Raw genomic sequence first — 17,979 nt, forward strand, 5'->3', positions numbered from 1 at the left:
CTATTGAGATGATCATATGGTTTTTCTCCTTCAGTTTGTTAATATGGTGTATCACGTTGATTGATTTGCGTATATTGAAGAATCCTTGCATTCCTGGAATAAACCCCACTTGATCATGGTGTATGATCCTTTTAATGTGCTGTTGGATTCTGTTTGCTAGTATTTTGTTGAGGATTTTTGCATCTATGTTCATCAGTGATATTGGCCTGTAGTTTTCTTTCTTTGTGACACCCTTGCCTGGTTTTGGTATCAAGGTGATGGTGGCCTCGTAGAATGAGTTTGGGAGTGTTCCTCCCTCTGCTATATTTTGGAAGAGTTTGAGAAGGATAGGTGTTAGCTCTTCTCTAAATGCTTGATAGAATTCCCCTGTGAAGCCATCTGGTCCTGGGCTTTTGTTTGTTGGAAGATTTTTAATCACAGTTTCAATTTCAGTGCTTGTGATTGGTCTGTTCATATTTTCTATTTCTTCCTGATTCAGTCTTGGCAGGTTGTGCATTTCTAAGAATTTGTCCATTTCTTCCAGGTTGTCCATTTTATTGGCATAGAGTTGCTTGTAGTAATCTCTCATGATCTTTTGTATTTCTGCAGTGTCAGTTGTTACTTCTCCTTTTTCATTTCTAATTCTATTGATTTGAGTCTTCTCCCTTTTTTTCTTGATGAGTCTGGCTAATGGTTTATCAATTTTGTTTATCTTCTCAAAGAACCAGCTTTTAGTTTTATTGATCTTTGCTATCGTTTCCTTCATTTCTTTTTCATTTATTTCTGATCTGATTTTTATGATTTCTTTCCTTCTGCTAACTTTGGGATGTTTTTGTTCTTATTTCTCTAATTGCTTTAGGTGCAAGGTTAGGTTGTTTATTCGAGATATTTCCTGTTTCTTAAGGTGGGATTGTATTGCCATAAACTTCCCTCTTAGAACTGCTTTTGCTGCATCCCATAGGTTTTGGGTCGTCGTGTCTCCATTGTCATTTGTTTCTAGGTATTTCTTGATTCCCTCTTTGATTTCTTCAGTGATCACTTCGTTATTAAGTAGTGTATTGTTTAGCCTCCATGTGTTTGTATGTTTTACAGCTCTTTTCCTGTAATTGATATCTAGTCTCATAGCATTGTGGTCGGAAAAGATACTTGATACAATTTCAATTTTCTTAAATTTACCAAGGCTTGATTTGTGACCCAAGATATGATCTATCCTGGAGAATGTTCCATGAGCACTTGAGAAAAATGTGTATTCTGATGTTTTTGGATGGAATGTCCTATAAATATCAATTAAGTCCATCTTGTTTAATGTATCATTTAAAGCTTGTGTTTCCTTATTTATTTTCATTTTGGATGACCTGTCCATTGGTGAAAGTGGGGTGTTAAAGTCCCCTACTATGATTGTGTTACTGTCGATTTCTCCTTTTATGGCTGTTAATATTTCCCTTATGTATTGAGGTGCTCCTATGTTTGGTGCATAAATATTTACAATTGTTATATCTTCTTCTTGGATTGATCCCTTGATCATTATGTAGTGTCCTTCTTTGTCTCTTCTAGTAGTCTTTATTTTAAAGTCTATTTTGTCTGATATGAGAATTGCTACTCCAGCTTTTTTTTGGTTACCATTTGCATGGAATATCTTTTTCCATCCCCTTACTTTCAGTCTGTATGTGTCTCTAGGTCTGAAGTGGGTCTCTTGTAGACAGCATATATATGGGTCTTGTTTTTGTATCCAATCAGCCACTCTGTGTCTTTTGGTGGGAGCATTTAGTCCATTTACATTTAAGGTAATTATTGATATGTATGTTCCTATTCCCATTTTCTTAATTGTTTTGGGTTCGTTATTGTAGTTCTTTTCCTTCTGTTGTGTTTCTTGCCTAGAGAAGTTCCTTTAGCATTTGTTGTAAAGCTGGTTTGGTGGTGCTGAACTCTCTCAGCTTTTGCTTGTCTGTAAACGTTTTAATTTCTCCATCAAATCTGAATGAGATCCTTGCTGGGTAGAGTAATCTTGGTTGCAGGTTTTTCTCCTTCATCACTTTAATTATGTCCTGCCACTCCCTTCTGGCTTGTAGAGTTTCTGCTGAGAGATCAGCTGTTATCCTGATGGGGATTCCCTTGTGTGTTATTTGTTGTTTTTGCCTTGCTGCTTTTAATATGATTTCTTTGTGTTTAATTTTTGACAGTTTGATTAATATGTGTCTTGGTGTATTTCTCCTTGGATTTATTCTGTATGGGACTCTCTGTGCCTCCTGGACTTGATTAACTATTTCCTTTCCCATATTAGGGAAGTTTTCAACTATAATCTCTTCAAATATTTTCTCAGTCCCTTTCTTTTTCTCTTCTTCTTCTGGAACACCTATAATTCGAATGTTGGTGCGTTTAATGTTGTCCCAGAGGTCTCTGAGACTGTCCTGTGTTCTTTTCATTCTTTTTTCTTTATTTTGCTGTGCAGCAGTTATTTCCACTATTTTATCTTCCACCTCACTTATCCGTTCTTCTGCCTCAGTTATTCTGCTATTGATCCCATCTAGAGTATTTTTTATTTCATTTATTGTGCTTTTAATCGATGCTTGATTCATCTTTAGTTCTTCTAGGTCCTTGTTAACTGTTTCTTGCATTTTGTCTATTCTATTTCCAAGATTTTGGATCATCTTTACCATCATTATTCTGAATTCTTTTTCAGATAGACTGCCTATTACCTCTTCATTTGTTAGGTCTGGTGGGTTTTTATCTTGCTCCTTCTCCTGCTGTGTGTTTTTCTGTCTTCTCATTTTGCTTATGTTACTGTGTTTGGGGTCTCCTTTTTGCAGGCTGCAGGTTTGTAGTTCCCGTTGTTTTTGGTGTCTGTCCCCAGTGGCTAAGGTTGGTTTAGTGGGTTGTGTAGGCTTCTTGGTGGAGGGGACTACTGCCTGTGTTCTGGTGGATGAGGCTGGATCTTGTCTTTCTGGTGGGCAGGTCCACGTCTGGTGGTGTATTTTGGGGTGTCTGCGGACTTTTTATGATTTGAGGCAGCCTCTCTGCTAATGGGTGGCGTTGTGTTCCTGTCTTGTTAGTTGTTTGGCATAGGGTGTCCAGCACTGTAGCTTGCTGGTCGTTGAGTGAAGCTGGGTGCTGGTGTTGAGATGGAGATCTCTGGAATATTTTCGCCGTTTGATATTATGTGGAGCTGGGAGGTCTCTTGTGGACCAGTGTCCTGAAGTTCGCTCTCCCACCTCAGAGGCACAGCACTGACTCCTGGCTCCTCAATTTGGGATGATTTGTTGTCTATTCATGTATTCCACAGATGCAGGGTACATGAAGCTGATTGTGGAGCTTTAATCCGCTGCTTCTGAGGCTGCTGGGAGAGGTTTCCCTTTCTCTTTGTTCTCACAGCTCCTGGGTCTCAGCTTTGGATTTGGCCCCGCCTCTGCGTGTAGGTCGCCGGAGGGCGTCTGTTCTTCCCTCAGACAGGACAGGGTTAAAGGAGCAGCCTCTTCGGGGACTCTGGCTCACTCAGGCCGGGCGGGAGGGAGGGGCACGGAGTGCGGGGCGAGCCTGCAGCGGCAGAGGTAGGCGTGACGTTGCACCAGCCTGAGGTGCGCCGTGCGTTCTCCCAGGGAAGCCGCCCCTGGATCTCGGGACCCCGGCAGTGGCGGGCTGCACAGGCTCCCGGAAGGGCGGTGTGGACAGTGACCTGCGCTCGCACGCAGGCTTCTTGGCGGCGGCAGCAGCAGCCCCAGCGTCCCACGCCCGTCTCTGAGCTCCGCGCTTTCAGCCGCGACTCGCGCCCGTCTCTGGAGCTCCTTTACGCGGCGCTCTTAATCCCCTCTCCTCGCGCACCAGGAAACCAAGAGGGAAGAAAAAGTCTCCTGCCTCTTCGGCAGCTCCAGAGTTTTCCCGGACTCCCTCCCGGCTAGCTGTGGCACATTAGCCCCCTTCAGGCTGAGTTCTCGCCGCCAGTCCCAGTCCTCTCCCTGTGCTCTGACCGAAGCCCGAGCCTCAGCTCCAGCGCCGCCCGCCCCGGCGGGGGAGCAGACAAGCCTCTCGGGCTGGTGAGTGCCGCTCGGCACCGCTCTTCTGTGCGGGAATCTCTCTGCTTTGCCCTACCCAGGTATGTGGGGAGTTTCTTGCCTTTTGGGAGGTCTGGGGTCTTCTGCCAGCGTTCAGTAGGTGTTCTGTAGGAGTTGTTCCACGTGTAGCTGTATTTCTGGTGTATCTGTAGGGAGGAAGGTGATCTCCGCGTCTTACTCTTCCGCCATCTTACCCGGAAGTCTCAACAAAATCTTAATAAAAATTCCAGCTGTCTTTTTTTTCTTTTTAACAGAAATGGACAAGCTGATTCCATAATTCATAATGAAAGGAAAAGGCGCAAGGATGCCAAGACAATCTTAAAAAAGAAGAATAAAGTTGGAGGACTCAAAATTCCCAATTTTTAAAGTTACTACAAAGCTACAGTAAAAAAAAAAAAACAAAAAACAAAAAAAACAGTGTGGTGCTGGCATAAGGATAAGATACAGATCAACAGAATTGAACTAAAAGTCCAGAAATAAACCCATATGTCTATAGTCAACTGATTTACAACATCATCACTGGACGTGGACAGGGAAACTTGCCTTTATGACTGTGGGATCCACTGTGGTTGGCAAGTTACACTCTTAGCTAAAGAACTTATAAGCTCTGCCTGTGCCTACTGGTGCCTTTTTAAAAAAAATCGTATCACTATCATCTTGGTGACAATAACAAAAAATTAGAATTGTTTTTATATAATGACAAGTGGCTAGAGTGACTTAGGAACATTAAAGAAGAGAAAATTAAAGAAAGTTATAATAAACGCCCCAGGAATATGGTTACATCATCAACATCACAGTACAGAAAATAGTTGCAGGGGTAGTTTTGCTAGGATATGACCAAAGCCTCTGTCACTGTTCGTGGTCTGGCACAGTGAACTGAAATTACAATCCAAAGGAGCCAAACATATAATCCTATGATTGTTTTTACTGACTCTTAACAAAATTCCAGTGACACCTGAGGTGATTCCTGATGTCTGAGATAGAGAAAGCTGGAATGGTAAATCAGGGATGGAAGAATACCAATGAACCTCAAATTCTTACTTAACTGTCAATTAGACTTTTAAGAAATAAACCACCAAGATTTTTTGAGGGGGAGGGTATAAACACAGAGGTCAGAAGTGATTTAACTCAGGGCCTCAGCTTTCTCTGTAAAGATAAAAAGTAAGTGGGGAGACAGATCCAGGGGAAAAAGAATTAAAAGCAAGTATTGCTTTCATTCATGAATAACTCTGTTTTGACATTAAGATAGTCAATGATTTTTTTTGGAGTGCTTCCTATTCAATAGGACCTGATGTATGTTGAAGATATTTTAAAAAGTCCTGGTTTTTGTGGCACTTACATTCCACTGGAAGATTATTATAAACAAATACATAGGGCTTCCCTGGTGGCGCAGTGGTTGAGAGTCCGCCTGCCGATGCAGGGGACATGGGTTCGTGTCCCGGTCTGGGAAGATCCCACATGCCGCGGAGCGGCTGGGCCCGTGAGCCATGGCCACTGAGCCTGTGTGTCCGGAGCCTGTGCTCCGCAACGGGAGAGGCCACAATGGTGAGAGGCCCGCGTACCGCAAAACAAACAAACAAACAAACAAACAAACAAATACATATCATATTGGGTGGTAGCAAATGCTATGAAACAAAAATAAAGCTGATGTGTGAACTAATTTTGCTGCTCTGACAGACCAAGCTGAAGAGTACTGAGACCTCAGAGCTCTGCATTTGTGCCAGTTGATTTTTCTAAGGTATCTAGAGAATAAAGCCTCAGAAATAATTTTCTACTCAGCCAGGCACTTTCCAAGTGGAAAAATAGAAGCATTTAGTTGAGACATGAAGCTTCCCTTAAGAGTATGTAAAAAAGATACTTTAAAAATTATTAGTCTTAAAAAGGAATGAAATTCTGATACATGCTACAATACGGATGAACCCTGAAAACATTATGCCTAGTGAAATAAGCCAGGCATAAATGGACAAATACTGTATGATTACCCTTACATGAAGTACTTAGAATAGGCAAATTCATAGAGACAAAAAGTGGAACAGAGGTTACTGGGGACTTAGAGGAGAAGGGAAGGGGTTTCTATTTGAAATAACGAAAAAGTTCTGGAAATGGATAATGGTGATGGTTGGACGAGACTGTGAATCTACTTAATGCCAATGGATTACACACTTAAAATGGTTAAAAAGCATTATCTTATGTATATTTTACCTCAATAAAAATTACCTCATGACACTCTCAGATAGAAGTTCCTTGTAAAAGAAAGCTTCTCGAACGTGTCGAAGAGTTGGGCAAGAAAGGAGACTTTATAGCAGTATAGGAGGAGACTTTGTGACTCTGTGGGCGGTGGAGGCAATGGGAACAGCATCAGGGCTGCTCCCCCCATATGAGTGACTGTCTTCCACGGCCAACCTTAGAGGAACAGGATGTTACTTTATAAATGGAGCTGGACAGTTTCTTTACAGGACTATTTCTTATGTCCAGAATAGCCTTGAAAATTATTACTTCCCTCATTTTATCAGTGTGACTTACTCTCAGCGTTCTTCTAAAAATGATCAAAAGCATAAATGCTTAAAATAAAAGGCACAAAGTATTAAGATTACTAACATGGTCATTCCTTTTCCTGATAAAACATTATTAGAAAAGATATCTGTTATTGAGTTTAAAGATATCCAAGAAAGAGTAAAATCTAGCTAATGAGAGAATATGGTCTAAAGAGTAGTAAAAAAAAAACAGTATCAACGAACAAATCATTTAGAAAATTGTTCTAGAAAATACGATGATAACTAATTAATAACATATGTGGGGCCTCCCTGGTGGCGCAGTGGTTGAGAGTCCGCCTGCCGATGCAGGGGATACGGGTTCGTGCCCCGGTCTGGGAGGATCCCATATGCCGCGGAGCGGCTGGGCCCGTGAGCCATGGCCGCTGGGCCTGCGCATCCGGAGCCTGTGCTCCGCAACGGGAGAGGCCACAACAGTGAGAGGCCCGCATACAGCAAAAAAAAAAAAAATAACATATGTGGTTTGTCCTCAGTCTGAGGTCTCTGATGTTCAGGGAATATGCTAGTTCTTTGGTGCTGTTATTGTTCCATGATTCTTGGATGGTGGACTAAGTCTATAAGTGGGACGGCTGTTCCCATAGGACAAAAGTAACTGTAACAACTGCAATACTTCAGAGGGAATCCCTTAAATTTTTACAGGAGAACAGTATGACGTCCAGTGAAGTTGTTTTTTCCCTTAAAAACTTGTTTTCCTGATCATATAATAATGCCCATTGTTAAAATCTGAAATTTACAGAAAAGCATGAAAAAAAATACCGACCAAACCACATCACCCATTAGTAACTTAATATTTTGATAGATTTCCTTCTGATCCTCTGTCCATCTTTTCACATGATGATATCATATAAATCAATATTTTTTACTTTACATGAGGACATAGTCATTATCCCTGGTTATTAAAACATATCTATAAACATAATTTTGTCTCTGAATAATAGTGTGGTTATACAATTTACAACATTTCTGTTTATAGCTAACTCATTTCTATTTGTTTCAAAAATATGCAGTAATGATCATATCTTTGGATATAACGATTTTTCTCCATTTCCTACTTCTTTACGGAAATTACTAGCTCAAGTATATATGAACATTTTTTTAATAGCACCGCAGCCATAATTTTTTAAAGGGCTACGCCAATTAACACTCTCCATGTGTCCTTTTATCCTTCTTTTATAACTCATCAGTTAAGTTGTAGTTTTTATTATTAGTTATTAAGACTATTTTATCACATAGTAGTTATTAAGATATTATCAGGGTATTTAAATTTTTATGTTATTATGAATAAATCATTATGTCTTCCAAATGGTTTTTGGAAAAAAAGCTTTTGATCTGTTTACAGTTACTTCAAACCCATATTACTAAAATCTTTTATTAATTATAAATGCTTCCCTTAAGTTTTAGTTACATAATCTTCTGTCATGCAACATTTTTATTTTCTCATTTCTAATAGTTATACTTTTTATAATAATGTTAAATCATGTCAGTGATGTGAACATACTTATATTATGTTCCAACTGGAATGCTTCCAGAGTTTCACTGTTAAAATTATGTTTTATGTTGGTTTGAGATAAGTATTTACTTATTCATTCAAGGAATATTTATATTTATTGAGTACCTACTACAGCCAGGGATATAATGGTGAGAGAAAAAATGGAAAAAATTCCTACCTTCATGAAGTTTATATAGTCAAGTAAGAAACAAAGACATCACAAAGAACCACAGGATAAATGTAAAATTATAACTGTTCTAAGTATACAGAGCGATTGGTAGTTCTATAACATAATAAATATAGATACATACATACACACACACACACGTGTGTGTGTGTGTGTGTGTGTGTGTGTGTGAGAGAGAGAGAGAGAGAGAGAGAGAGAGAGAGAGAGAGAGAGAGGGAGGGAGGGAGGATTAAGTCAGCAAGCCTGGGTTGCCCACACCTTCCACATTCCCAAGAAGGGCCTGTGTTCCTGATAAAGGTTCTCTAGGGTGGCTCCTGGGAATTGAGCTCTTGGAATGTTCTGACTGATAAAGAGTGTTTTGCACACTGAAGGCCTGCTGCATGCTCTAGCAGTTTGTATAGAGTTTTTACAAACAATATGATTTATAATGAATACCTGCTTTTTCTCTCAGGGTCTGGAGTTTCAGCGACTAACATCAGTCACATGGCCATTATATGCTTAAATGCCAGACCCCTTTTAAAAACCCTGAACTCTTAGGCTCAAGTCAGCTTCCCTAGTAGGCAGCACTTTGCACGGATTGTCACGCATCAAATTCAGCATGTCCTGTAGAGCTCCACTAGGAGGAACTCCTGGAAGCCTGTACTTGGTTTCCTCTGGACTTTACCCCATGCCCTTTCTGCTTCTGATACTGCTTGGTATTCTTTTGCTCTAATAAATTGTAACCATGAGTATAACAACTTCCAGGCCTTGTCAGTCCTTTTAGCAAACCCACTGAACCTGAGGGTGAACCTGAGGATTCCTTGACACAATGCGTATATGAAATAATTGCCTATTTTGGATAGTTAAGGAAAGCTTCTCTCAGGAAGTACTTTTTGGAGCTGAAGTCTGAAAAAAGAGTAGGCGTTAATTGGATAAAGAGAGGAAGAACTGCTTTCCAAGTATGGGATAAGGGATAGTGGTAAAAAAGAATATATCATAGTTTAAGATATGAAAGGAGGAAGTAGGCCATTTACACCTATTAGGCCATATGATGGACTATTTTTGTGCTTTAAGCAAGGGAAAGTGATGTGATCAGATTTCAAAAAAAAATTCACTTAGGCTATAATACATGGACCAGAACGTTAGGAGGCCACTGCAAATTGTTAGGCAAGATTTTCATTATATTAAGGTGGTATTCTTACATTCCTCAGATTTTAACCATTTGGTATTTTGTTGTTGCTGTTGCTCATGTGGTTATTATGTTGTTCTCATTTGTTTTTATCTTTAAAGCTGGAAAGGATAGTGAATGAGCCAAGTAGATATTCTCATGAGGAAGTACAGAGAATACAAGGAAGGGGAAAGGAGATATAAGGGTGAGAGGGGATGAGTCTGTAGTTTTACTTTTTCTTCTCACTGAGTTCTCCTACAACATCTTTCAAAATGCTTACATTTACTCTAAAGCCTGCCAATATTTGGTTTTATGTTAACTCTGAAGTCTACTAAAGGTTTTAAAGCGAGGAATTACATGCATACTTACCATTATGGAAGGATGTCTAATATCTAATGCATAGGTATTGTCCCAATCATGTGAGCTTAACTTTAAAAATTTGTTCATATCTTCTTCTTTGATCCCAAGATTGCGAAGGCCATTCATCACTTTTCCTTCTAGTTTCAGCATATCCAAAAGACTTTAAGTTTAAAGAAAAGAAATGTTTTGTTTTGATTTGCCAAAATTTTTCATTAAATCCTGTAAAGTTTATAAATTTCTCAAAACATTAGAAACAAGTTTCACTGGTATTTTTATTAATAGCAGGAAAATACACTATTAAACTCATTAACAAATAATACAAGGAGTCTAACTAGTTATCCAGAGTAAACTTATGCTAAGGTTTTTTTTAAAGTGGTAACAAAATCTTCTTATTTAAAGGATAAGACAACAAGGTATATTTATTATACTCTTCACTAAAGAAGTGAGGATATACTCACCACTGAGCAGGTCAAAAATGAAAGGAAAAAACATAGTAGGTCACTCTTTTGATAAAGCTACTACAAAAACAAGGTAAAATCAAACATGACCTAAAATATAAAATTTTAATGCAGGGGAAACCCCATTGAAGTATGAAAGTTCACATCTGTTGAGAATACATACTAAAATTTCTAATTACATATATAATAATAATTTGATAGCTCTTAAACATGTTAGAAAGTATTACTGCTAAAAGTAACAACATCAATAAATAACCCTACTGACAAAAAGTTAGGGCAGTTTGATTCTTTAAACTACTATTTATCGAGTTCATTCTGTGTCTCAAAACAACCTCAGGAAGTCTCAAGCGACACCAATGAGGCTCAGAGAGGTGAAGCCTCCTGCCCAGTCACTCAGACAGTCGAGTGGAAGAGCTGGGACGTGAAGGCTATAGGAACGCAGTGCTTCCCTGTATCTGCAAAGATAGGTAAGGCTGTATAGACTATGGTAAAGCATGTTCATGTTCATGTTTGAGATGGTAAAAATCTACTAGGCAAGGAGGAATTTTGATTATTACTTTTTGAAACCAAGTGTTAAAATTTATATTTATTTTATTTAACCTAAGTGCTTCATTCAAAAATCCATTCATGGAAATCACTTCACCTTTCAGAAATGAAAAGAATTAGAATAAAGCAATATATGGGTTTTGGAGTACAGCTCTCGTGGAGGACTACAGAGATCTACATTTAAAAAGCAGACATCTAATATCTAAACTCTTAAGAAGGCTGTTTTAGAAGTATTTCAAGCTGGTCTGTATGACATCACCTCAGCATGTCTGTATCCTAGACAGTTCTGACCACTGCTTTACAAAGGAGAGTTTTTAGCCCCTCCCCCCAAATCTATTAGAAGATGAGCGTGATAAAAAGAGCACTAGGTTGAATATCATAAATCACCGATAATAAGATTTAGTCGGAGCTATAACACTACTTCTTCATGTGGGGCTTCTTGAAGTTCTTAATTCCTTTAGTCTAAATCTTCTCATTTGTAAAATAAGAATTTTGGATGGTATTGCCAATGTTCTCTTCATTTAAAAAATTTTATGATGCTTATTGATCTTATTGACTTTTGTGTGACAGAATTATAATATTCCTCATAGCTTTTGTAACTATCATCTTTGTTATCACAACCTAGTTTCCAAGGAAAACCACCAATAGAAAAACCAGATAGAGTTACATACTGTGGTACATTGAAAAGGGCATGAAATTTCAAATCCTGCAACTCTTTGATAGCTATGTCCCTATCTTTATGTGAGATCTGAGTCTTTGTTTCCCCATCAATAAAAAAGAGAATAGTAATAATCACTTGAAAGGGTATTACGATTAAATGAGCACACAGTATTACTCAGTATTACTACTGAGCACACAGTTGCCCTCAACAAGCACTAGTTTCTTCCTTGCTCTTCTCAAATCTTGAATTTTGGATACGAATTGAAAAAAAACAGTTCTTGAAATATGCTAGGTTTATTTATCAGGAAAACTTATATCTCTGGATTGTTAAATAACCTCTCATGCTTCTTCTTTTAAATAGTCACTATCTTTACATTTGCTTAGAACCCTTCACTGGCTTCTCCTGCCCTTGAGACAAAAGGCCAAAACCCAGAACCTGGTTTCACAATCTGATCTTTGCCCACCTGTGTGACCTAAGCTTCTTCTAATTCTTCCTCACTGCAGAGTCTGGCCATGCTAGACAATGCATTTTCTCAAATATGTCATGCTTGCAGAACCTCAACTCCCCACTTTGCCTGATTCATCCTTAAATATCACTTCCTTGAAGAAATCTGATATGCACTGTCCCCATGTTCCAACACTACCAAACGTAAGGTAGATAGATAGTGGGAAGCAGCCGCAGAGCACAGGGAGATCAGCTCGGTGCTTTGTGACCGCCTGGAGAGGTGGGATGGGGAGGGTGGGAGGGAGGGAGATGCATGAGGGAAGGGATGTGGGGACAGATGTATATGTATGACTGATTCACTTTGTTATAAAGCAGAAACTAATAAAAAATATATATATATATAAAAAAAACCAAATGCCAAAGTAGGAATTATATGTGCAAGTGTTTGTGTGAGGTGTGTGCTCATATGCATTTATGTGTTCTTTAAGGGTCATTCTAAAAGCTAATATAAATGTACTTTGGGACTATGAAAAAAAAAAAAAGAACAAGTTTAAATCCCTGGAGTTAAAAGCTCTCAAAGCACTGCACTTTATCTTTTACAAACCTTATCATAATACAATTATTTAATATCAGTTATCCTCCTAGAGAGTAAATTTTGCTTAAGCAAGATGTTTCTGTCTTGTTCACCACTACACCCCTGATATCTAGCAGTCTCTACAGCATAGTAGGCATTCAGATATTAACCAAATAGAATTTTAATATTGAATTGATTTTATAATATTGAATTTTAATATTGCTTGCATAAATTGCATAAATACATATTTAATCCAGAGTGCAAAAGAACTTTGAGCCAGACAACTTTATTAAGATATAGAAAAACTCCACAGGTGCGAATATCAAGACACCTTTGTTACCACTGTCTTTCTGGTAGTTATACTGTAGTGATATTACTCAAGAAGGAACAGGCTGGCTATCAAAATGAGTAACATCCAGTATGTAACAGAGTCAGTTTCTTGACCACTTGGACCTGACCAGAGTCTGGTCCATTCTGTGGCTGGGGTGACTATTAAGTAGCTCTAAGGCAAATGCATCTAAGGTAGATACATAAAACACATTTATGGAACTCCTCAAATTTCCTCGGTCCTACCTGCCTTTTTCCCTGGTCACTGCCACTCCCTCCTACTGTCCTAGTCTCCCCGGGGTGAGAGCTGGGCTTGGACACAGCCTGTGTGAACCTGGGTCGACCTGACACGGAAGCATGGAGGCTCTGGCTCCTCGGGGATCAGAGGAAGAAGGGTTAGGGTGTGGGCGTGGTACCAGCTCTACAACCCAAAACGCGACAAGGGTAGGAGACAGGAAGAAAGAGGAAAAAAATTCCCCCTTCACTTTCTTTCCCCAAATCGACAATCTTAAAGTACTGGTTGCAAAGCACCTCTCTCCAGATCCAGGATATAACTTCATAGGACATTTCTTTCCTCTCCTCTTTCCTGAATCATTTTCTTTCATTCATCAACCTTTTCATACTTTTTATTCTACATGCTCTGATCCTTCCTGAGAACTTCTTTGATTGTTTATTTTGTGCTAAAAATGTCAGAAGATATAAATATCCTCACATATTTTCTTTTTTCTCCTTTAAGGGAATTATAGTAGTTTTAACTAGTGACCCGATCAACGAGGAACAAAAATGTATCACACGCCCTGCAGATCACTAATTACCAGGTAGAGGAGCCGAGGGGGCTCTATCTCTTGAATAACCTGTAGCCTTTCCAAGTTACATGTCACAATGTTCCTGTTATGAAAATTTCCCCATACACTGACACAGAGAACTTTCCAAAATCTACCTACCATTTCTGCCCTCTTTTAAATCTATTTTCACTGTTCCTGAGCACAAATGTAATTTCTGTACTCTAAAGTTTACTGCCAGGAGCTAACAACTGCTCTTCTCTATGTGTAGTATTTAGCCTTTATATCTCAGATTAGTATTTTCCCAAGATTAGGTCCAAAAATTCAACTAAATAAAGATAAAAGCCCCACTTGAACCCTACTTCTCATGCTTCCCTGTGTTTTCCTATATATTTCCAAGGTGCTAAGAAAATGAAACAAATGAACAATTAATTTAAGTTCAATAAAAGCAAATTGAATTCAATTAAAACTGAACATCTGAACTAAAGTGTTGTGTTTACTAAATTCATTTTATATTCTAAATATGAATTTTAAAGTAGTTTTATGACTCTCTTTAAAAGTAAAATAGGGCTTCCCTGGTGGTGCAGTGGTTGAGAGTCCGCCTGCTGATGCAGGGGACACGGGTTCGTGCCCTGGTCCGGGAAGATCCCACATGCTGCGGAGCGGCTGGGCCCGTGAGCCGTGGCCGCTGAGCCTGCACATCCGGAGCCTGTGCTCCACAACGGGAGAGACCACAACAGTGAGAGGCCCGAGTACCGGAAAAAAAAAAAAAAGTAAAATAAATTCAGTTTGACTTCTCTTCTGTTTGGCCCATGACTTTAATTTACAGGTCAGTGGCCATGATAAATACAAGACTTTCTAATTCTGCACTAGAGCATTTTTGAGGAATTTTTTTAACCTAAGGAGATAGCATCCAGCCATCTATAATTTCAAGTTTCTTTTCTGATAGACACAAGCACTTAAAATTCTACCTGTTAGCTTCTTTACTCAGGGAAAGCATCTCATATTCCTTTCAGTTCTTTTCTGGAGCATACAGCTCCCTAGCTACTCAGCTCTGTCCCAAGAAACTTCCCTGCTAAGTGATGGACCTACTTGTCAATTAAAGACGGTTTCGAATAATAGAACAAATATAGGTCTAGGATTCAGAAACTTCAATTTTCTCATCTGAACAAATTTCTCCAAGGTCTCTTCCAGTTCTGACATTCAAAGACAATCAAGGGAATATTCTACTAAAATAACAGAGTTGTTCTGCACAAACAAAAAGATATACTTGGGGTTTCCCTGGTGGCGCAGTGGTTGAGAGTCCGCCTGCCGATGCAGGGGACACGGGTTCATGCCCCGGTCCAGGAAGATCCCACATGCCGCAGAGCGGCTGGGCCCGTGAGCCATGGCCACTGAGCCTGCGCGTCCGGAGCCTGTGCTCCGCAACGGGAGAGGCCACAACAGTGAGAGGCCGGTGTACGGCAAAAAAAAAAAAAGAAAAAAGATATATTTGCTTTACCTTTAAAGTGATTATTTGCATTTTAACAAATACTAAAGTCAGGACAAAAGTGTACCTTCATATATAAACCATAGTTTGTATCAATAATTCAGTACTTACTTAAAAGGATCATAAGAATCCATATCAACATGAAGTCCATTTATATATAGACCAGCATCACCTGGCTGAATTTCAAATTTTTCTTGAAGATGCTGGAAATACAGAAAATAGTTAACCAAGTGATATAACAATAGCTGATCTATGTCAGGAGTTGGCCAACTATTTCTATTGAGTCAGATAGTAAATATTTTAGGCTTTGCCAGCTATATCATCTCTGTTGAACCACTCAACTCTGCCCTTGTAGCACAAAAGCAGTCACAGATAATTAACAAATGAGCATGATTATGTTCCAATAAAACTTTTATATGTATAAAGACAGGCAGCAGGCCACATTCGGCCTATATGTGGGTAGTACTGCCCATATCATGATCCAAGTGATGGGAATCTTTAAACAGATTAAAGACACAATACCTGAGTATTTTGATTTTGCAGTATATGATATTAAATTTCTAATGCTACAACAATTACTTACCTATTACATTTTATACTCTGTGTGTGTGTGTGTGTGTGTGTGTGTGCACACACAAACACTTAGAATTTGATAGCTGGCACAATCCTATTGTTTGATATCCCAGAACTCAAAACCTTGGTGTATGTGTAAATATTTAGCAATCATTTATGAATTCATAAGTTTTCATTAAAGCAGTGTTTCAATGTTCGCTAACCTTTTATTAAGTAAATATTTCCCAAGTGCCTACTCAGTGCTAGAAACAACTCCAGGCACTAGAAAAAAAGGGAATGTCCTAGCCATACAGCATAGTTAGCAAGATCACGGTGAGGGAGTCAGATCTGGTAAAAACCCTAGTCTTGCTACTTACTCGTGGTAAGATTTAGGCAAATTTACTTAGTATCTTCCATAAGTCTCAGTTTCCTCATCTGTAAAATGGAATACTCACAAGTTTGTTATAAAGTTTTAATGTAATATTTATGTGTCTAGTCACATATAAAGTACTCACAAATCAAGCTTTCATTATGACTATTACCAGAGTAGGCAAATTGATTTAGGAAGAAAAACAATTTCAAAACAGTGCATTTCAATGACATCACACAATAAGTGACCTAAGAGAGATTTGTATAAATTATTCTGGAAAGACAGATGAAGCAACTAACTTGAAGAAGTTCAGAGGAGGCTTTACAGAGGTGAATTTTTCTGTATGGTTATCACTCACCATGACAGGTGAGCTACATATAGAGAGGGGAGAGGAGGAACTAAATTTGTAACAGTACAGAAAATATCTCCATTTGCTTTATGCAGAATACTGGCAAGAGATTAACATGAGAGATTCAAAGGTGAAATTCTGATTTGTCTTTAGCTACTTCTGTGTCTTTCTATCAAATAGTTACTTTTTGCTAGGAAACTTGCATTCAAACTTCAAAGTCTATAGATGTCTAGTGAATCCATTGCCTGTTTTCCCAAAATTTGCATTGAACCATCATACACATTGTCTCAAGCTCTCTCCAGCACCTCCTTTGTTTTAGGCATCACAACTAAAAGTAGAAAGCATATCAAACACTGATCTATACTAAACTATTCCCTCTATGCTAATTCCCTCAAGAATTTTTATGCCAAGCACAGAGTCTTGAACAAAAAAGATGCTCAAAACAAGGGTAATAAGTTAAACTCAGTAAACTTGATGCTGAAACAATGTCAGAGAGAGGTATGTGTATTGGAACTGGTGGTGACAAATTCTTTCTTTTCCCCTCAAAGGGGGTAGCCTTAAATCCCAGCAAACTATCCCAAGTGTATGATTAAAGGCAGCTGTTCTCAAATCAAGGAGTAAGAATTTAGTTTCTAGGGCCTCCCTGGTGGCGCAAGTGGTTGAGAGTCCGCCTGCCGATGCAGGGGATACGGGTTCGTGCCCCGGTCTGGGAGGATCCCATATGCCGCGGAGCGGCTGGGCCCGTGAGCCATGGCCGCTGGGCCTGCGCGTCCGGAGCCTGTGCTCCGCAACGGGCGAGGCCGCAACAGTGAGAGGCCCGCATACCGCAAAAAAAAAAAAAAAAAAAAAAGAATTTAGTTTCTAGAAATATGATGAACCAGAGATCCTGAAATCCTTCTACTAAAAGAAAATATCAGAAATGCTAGATTAAAATATTAATATTGCCCTCTAAAAGAATGGTTTAACTTTTTAAATTAAAGATTGCACTTAAGAATAGAGAAGAAGTGTGAATAAGAGTCCAAGGATATAACAAACACTGAAGGCCCTGCCCTGAGGAAATCTCAAGCATCCTCGTCCTAGGTGGCCTAAAGTGTTGAGTTTTTAAAGGTCAGTCTCAGGACAGGAGGCAGAGCCTTGGGCCCACCAAGGGCAGGCAGCAGGGTCAGAGATATCCTTGTGCACATAAGGAAGTGCTACACTCACAGTGAAGTGAAAAGGTGACCTAGAAAACAAAATGTCCTGCAGAAACAGCATAGAAACTTGCTGAGTTCACCATGGTTCTTAATGGAGGAAGAACAGTCTTCCATAAGAATTCATGGTTTCTGGCTTATCTTCACGAGTTTGAGGCCCAATTTCACACTATTTTGAAGGTCCAAAAAATATAAACAGACTTTTAATTTAAAGTGGAATTAGGGGAATTCCCTGGTGGCCCAGTGGTTAGGACTCCATGCTTCCACTGCAGGGGGCATATGTTCGATCCATGGTCAGGCAACAAAGATCCCACATGCCCTGCGGCATGGCAAAAAAATTAAAAAATTTTTTTAAAAAAGTGGAATTAAGTTGGGAGTGCTCATGAGCTTTGAGCAGAAACAAATTCAAATCTCCATGGACAAATATGACCTCATTAAAGAAAAGAGGGAACAATGTACAGAAATGTATCCCTTTAA

The 17,979-nt window shown here is 39.1% G+C and overlaps 1 protein-coding gene across 1 annotated transcript in view; it reads right to left on the bottom strand.

The window, feature by feature from the left end:
• UGGT2 (UDP-glucose glycoprotein glucosyltransferase 2) overlaps positions 1 to 17,979 on the bottom strand; it is a 186,408-nt gene that overhangs the window by 107,804 nt on the left and 60,625 nt on the right. Inside the window, exons 11-12 of the mRNA XM_060079905.1 lie at positions 15,153 to 15,244; positions 9,770 to 9,920 (exon numbers count right to left, since the gene is read on the bottom strand). Coding sequence (XP_059935888.1) covers positions 9,770 to 9,920; positions 15,153 to 15,244 — 243 coding nt within the window. The remainder of the gene's footprint in view (positions 1 to 9,769; positions 9,921 to 15,152; positions 15,245 to 17,979) is intronic.

Source organism: Mesoplodon densirostris, chromosome 17 (genome assembly GCF_025265405.1).
Source record: "Mesoplodon densirostris isolate mMesDen1 chromosome 17, mMesDen1 primary haplotype, whole genome shotgun sequence".
Lineage (NCBI taxonomy): Eukaryota > Metazoa > Chordata > Mammalia > Artiodactyla > Ziphiidae > Mesoplodon > Mesoplodon densirostris.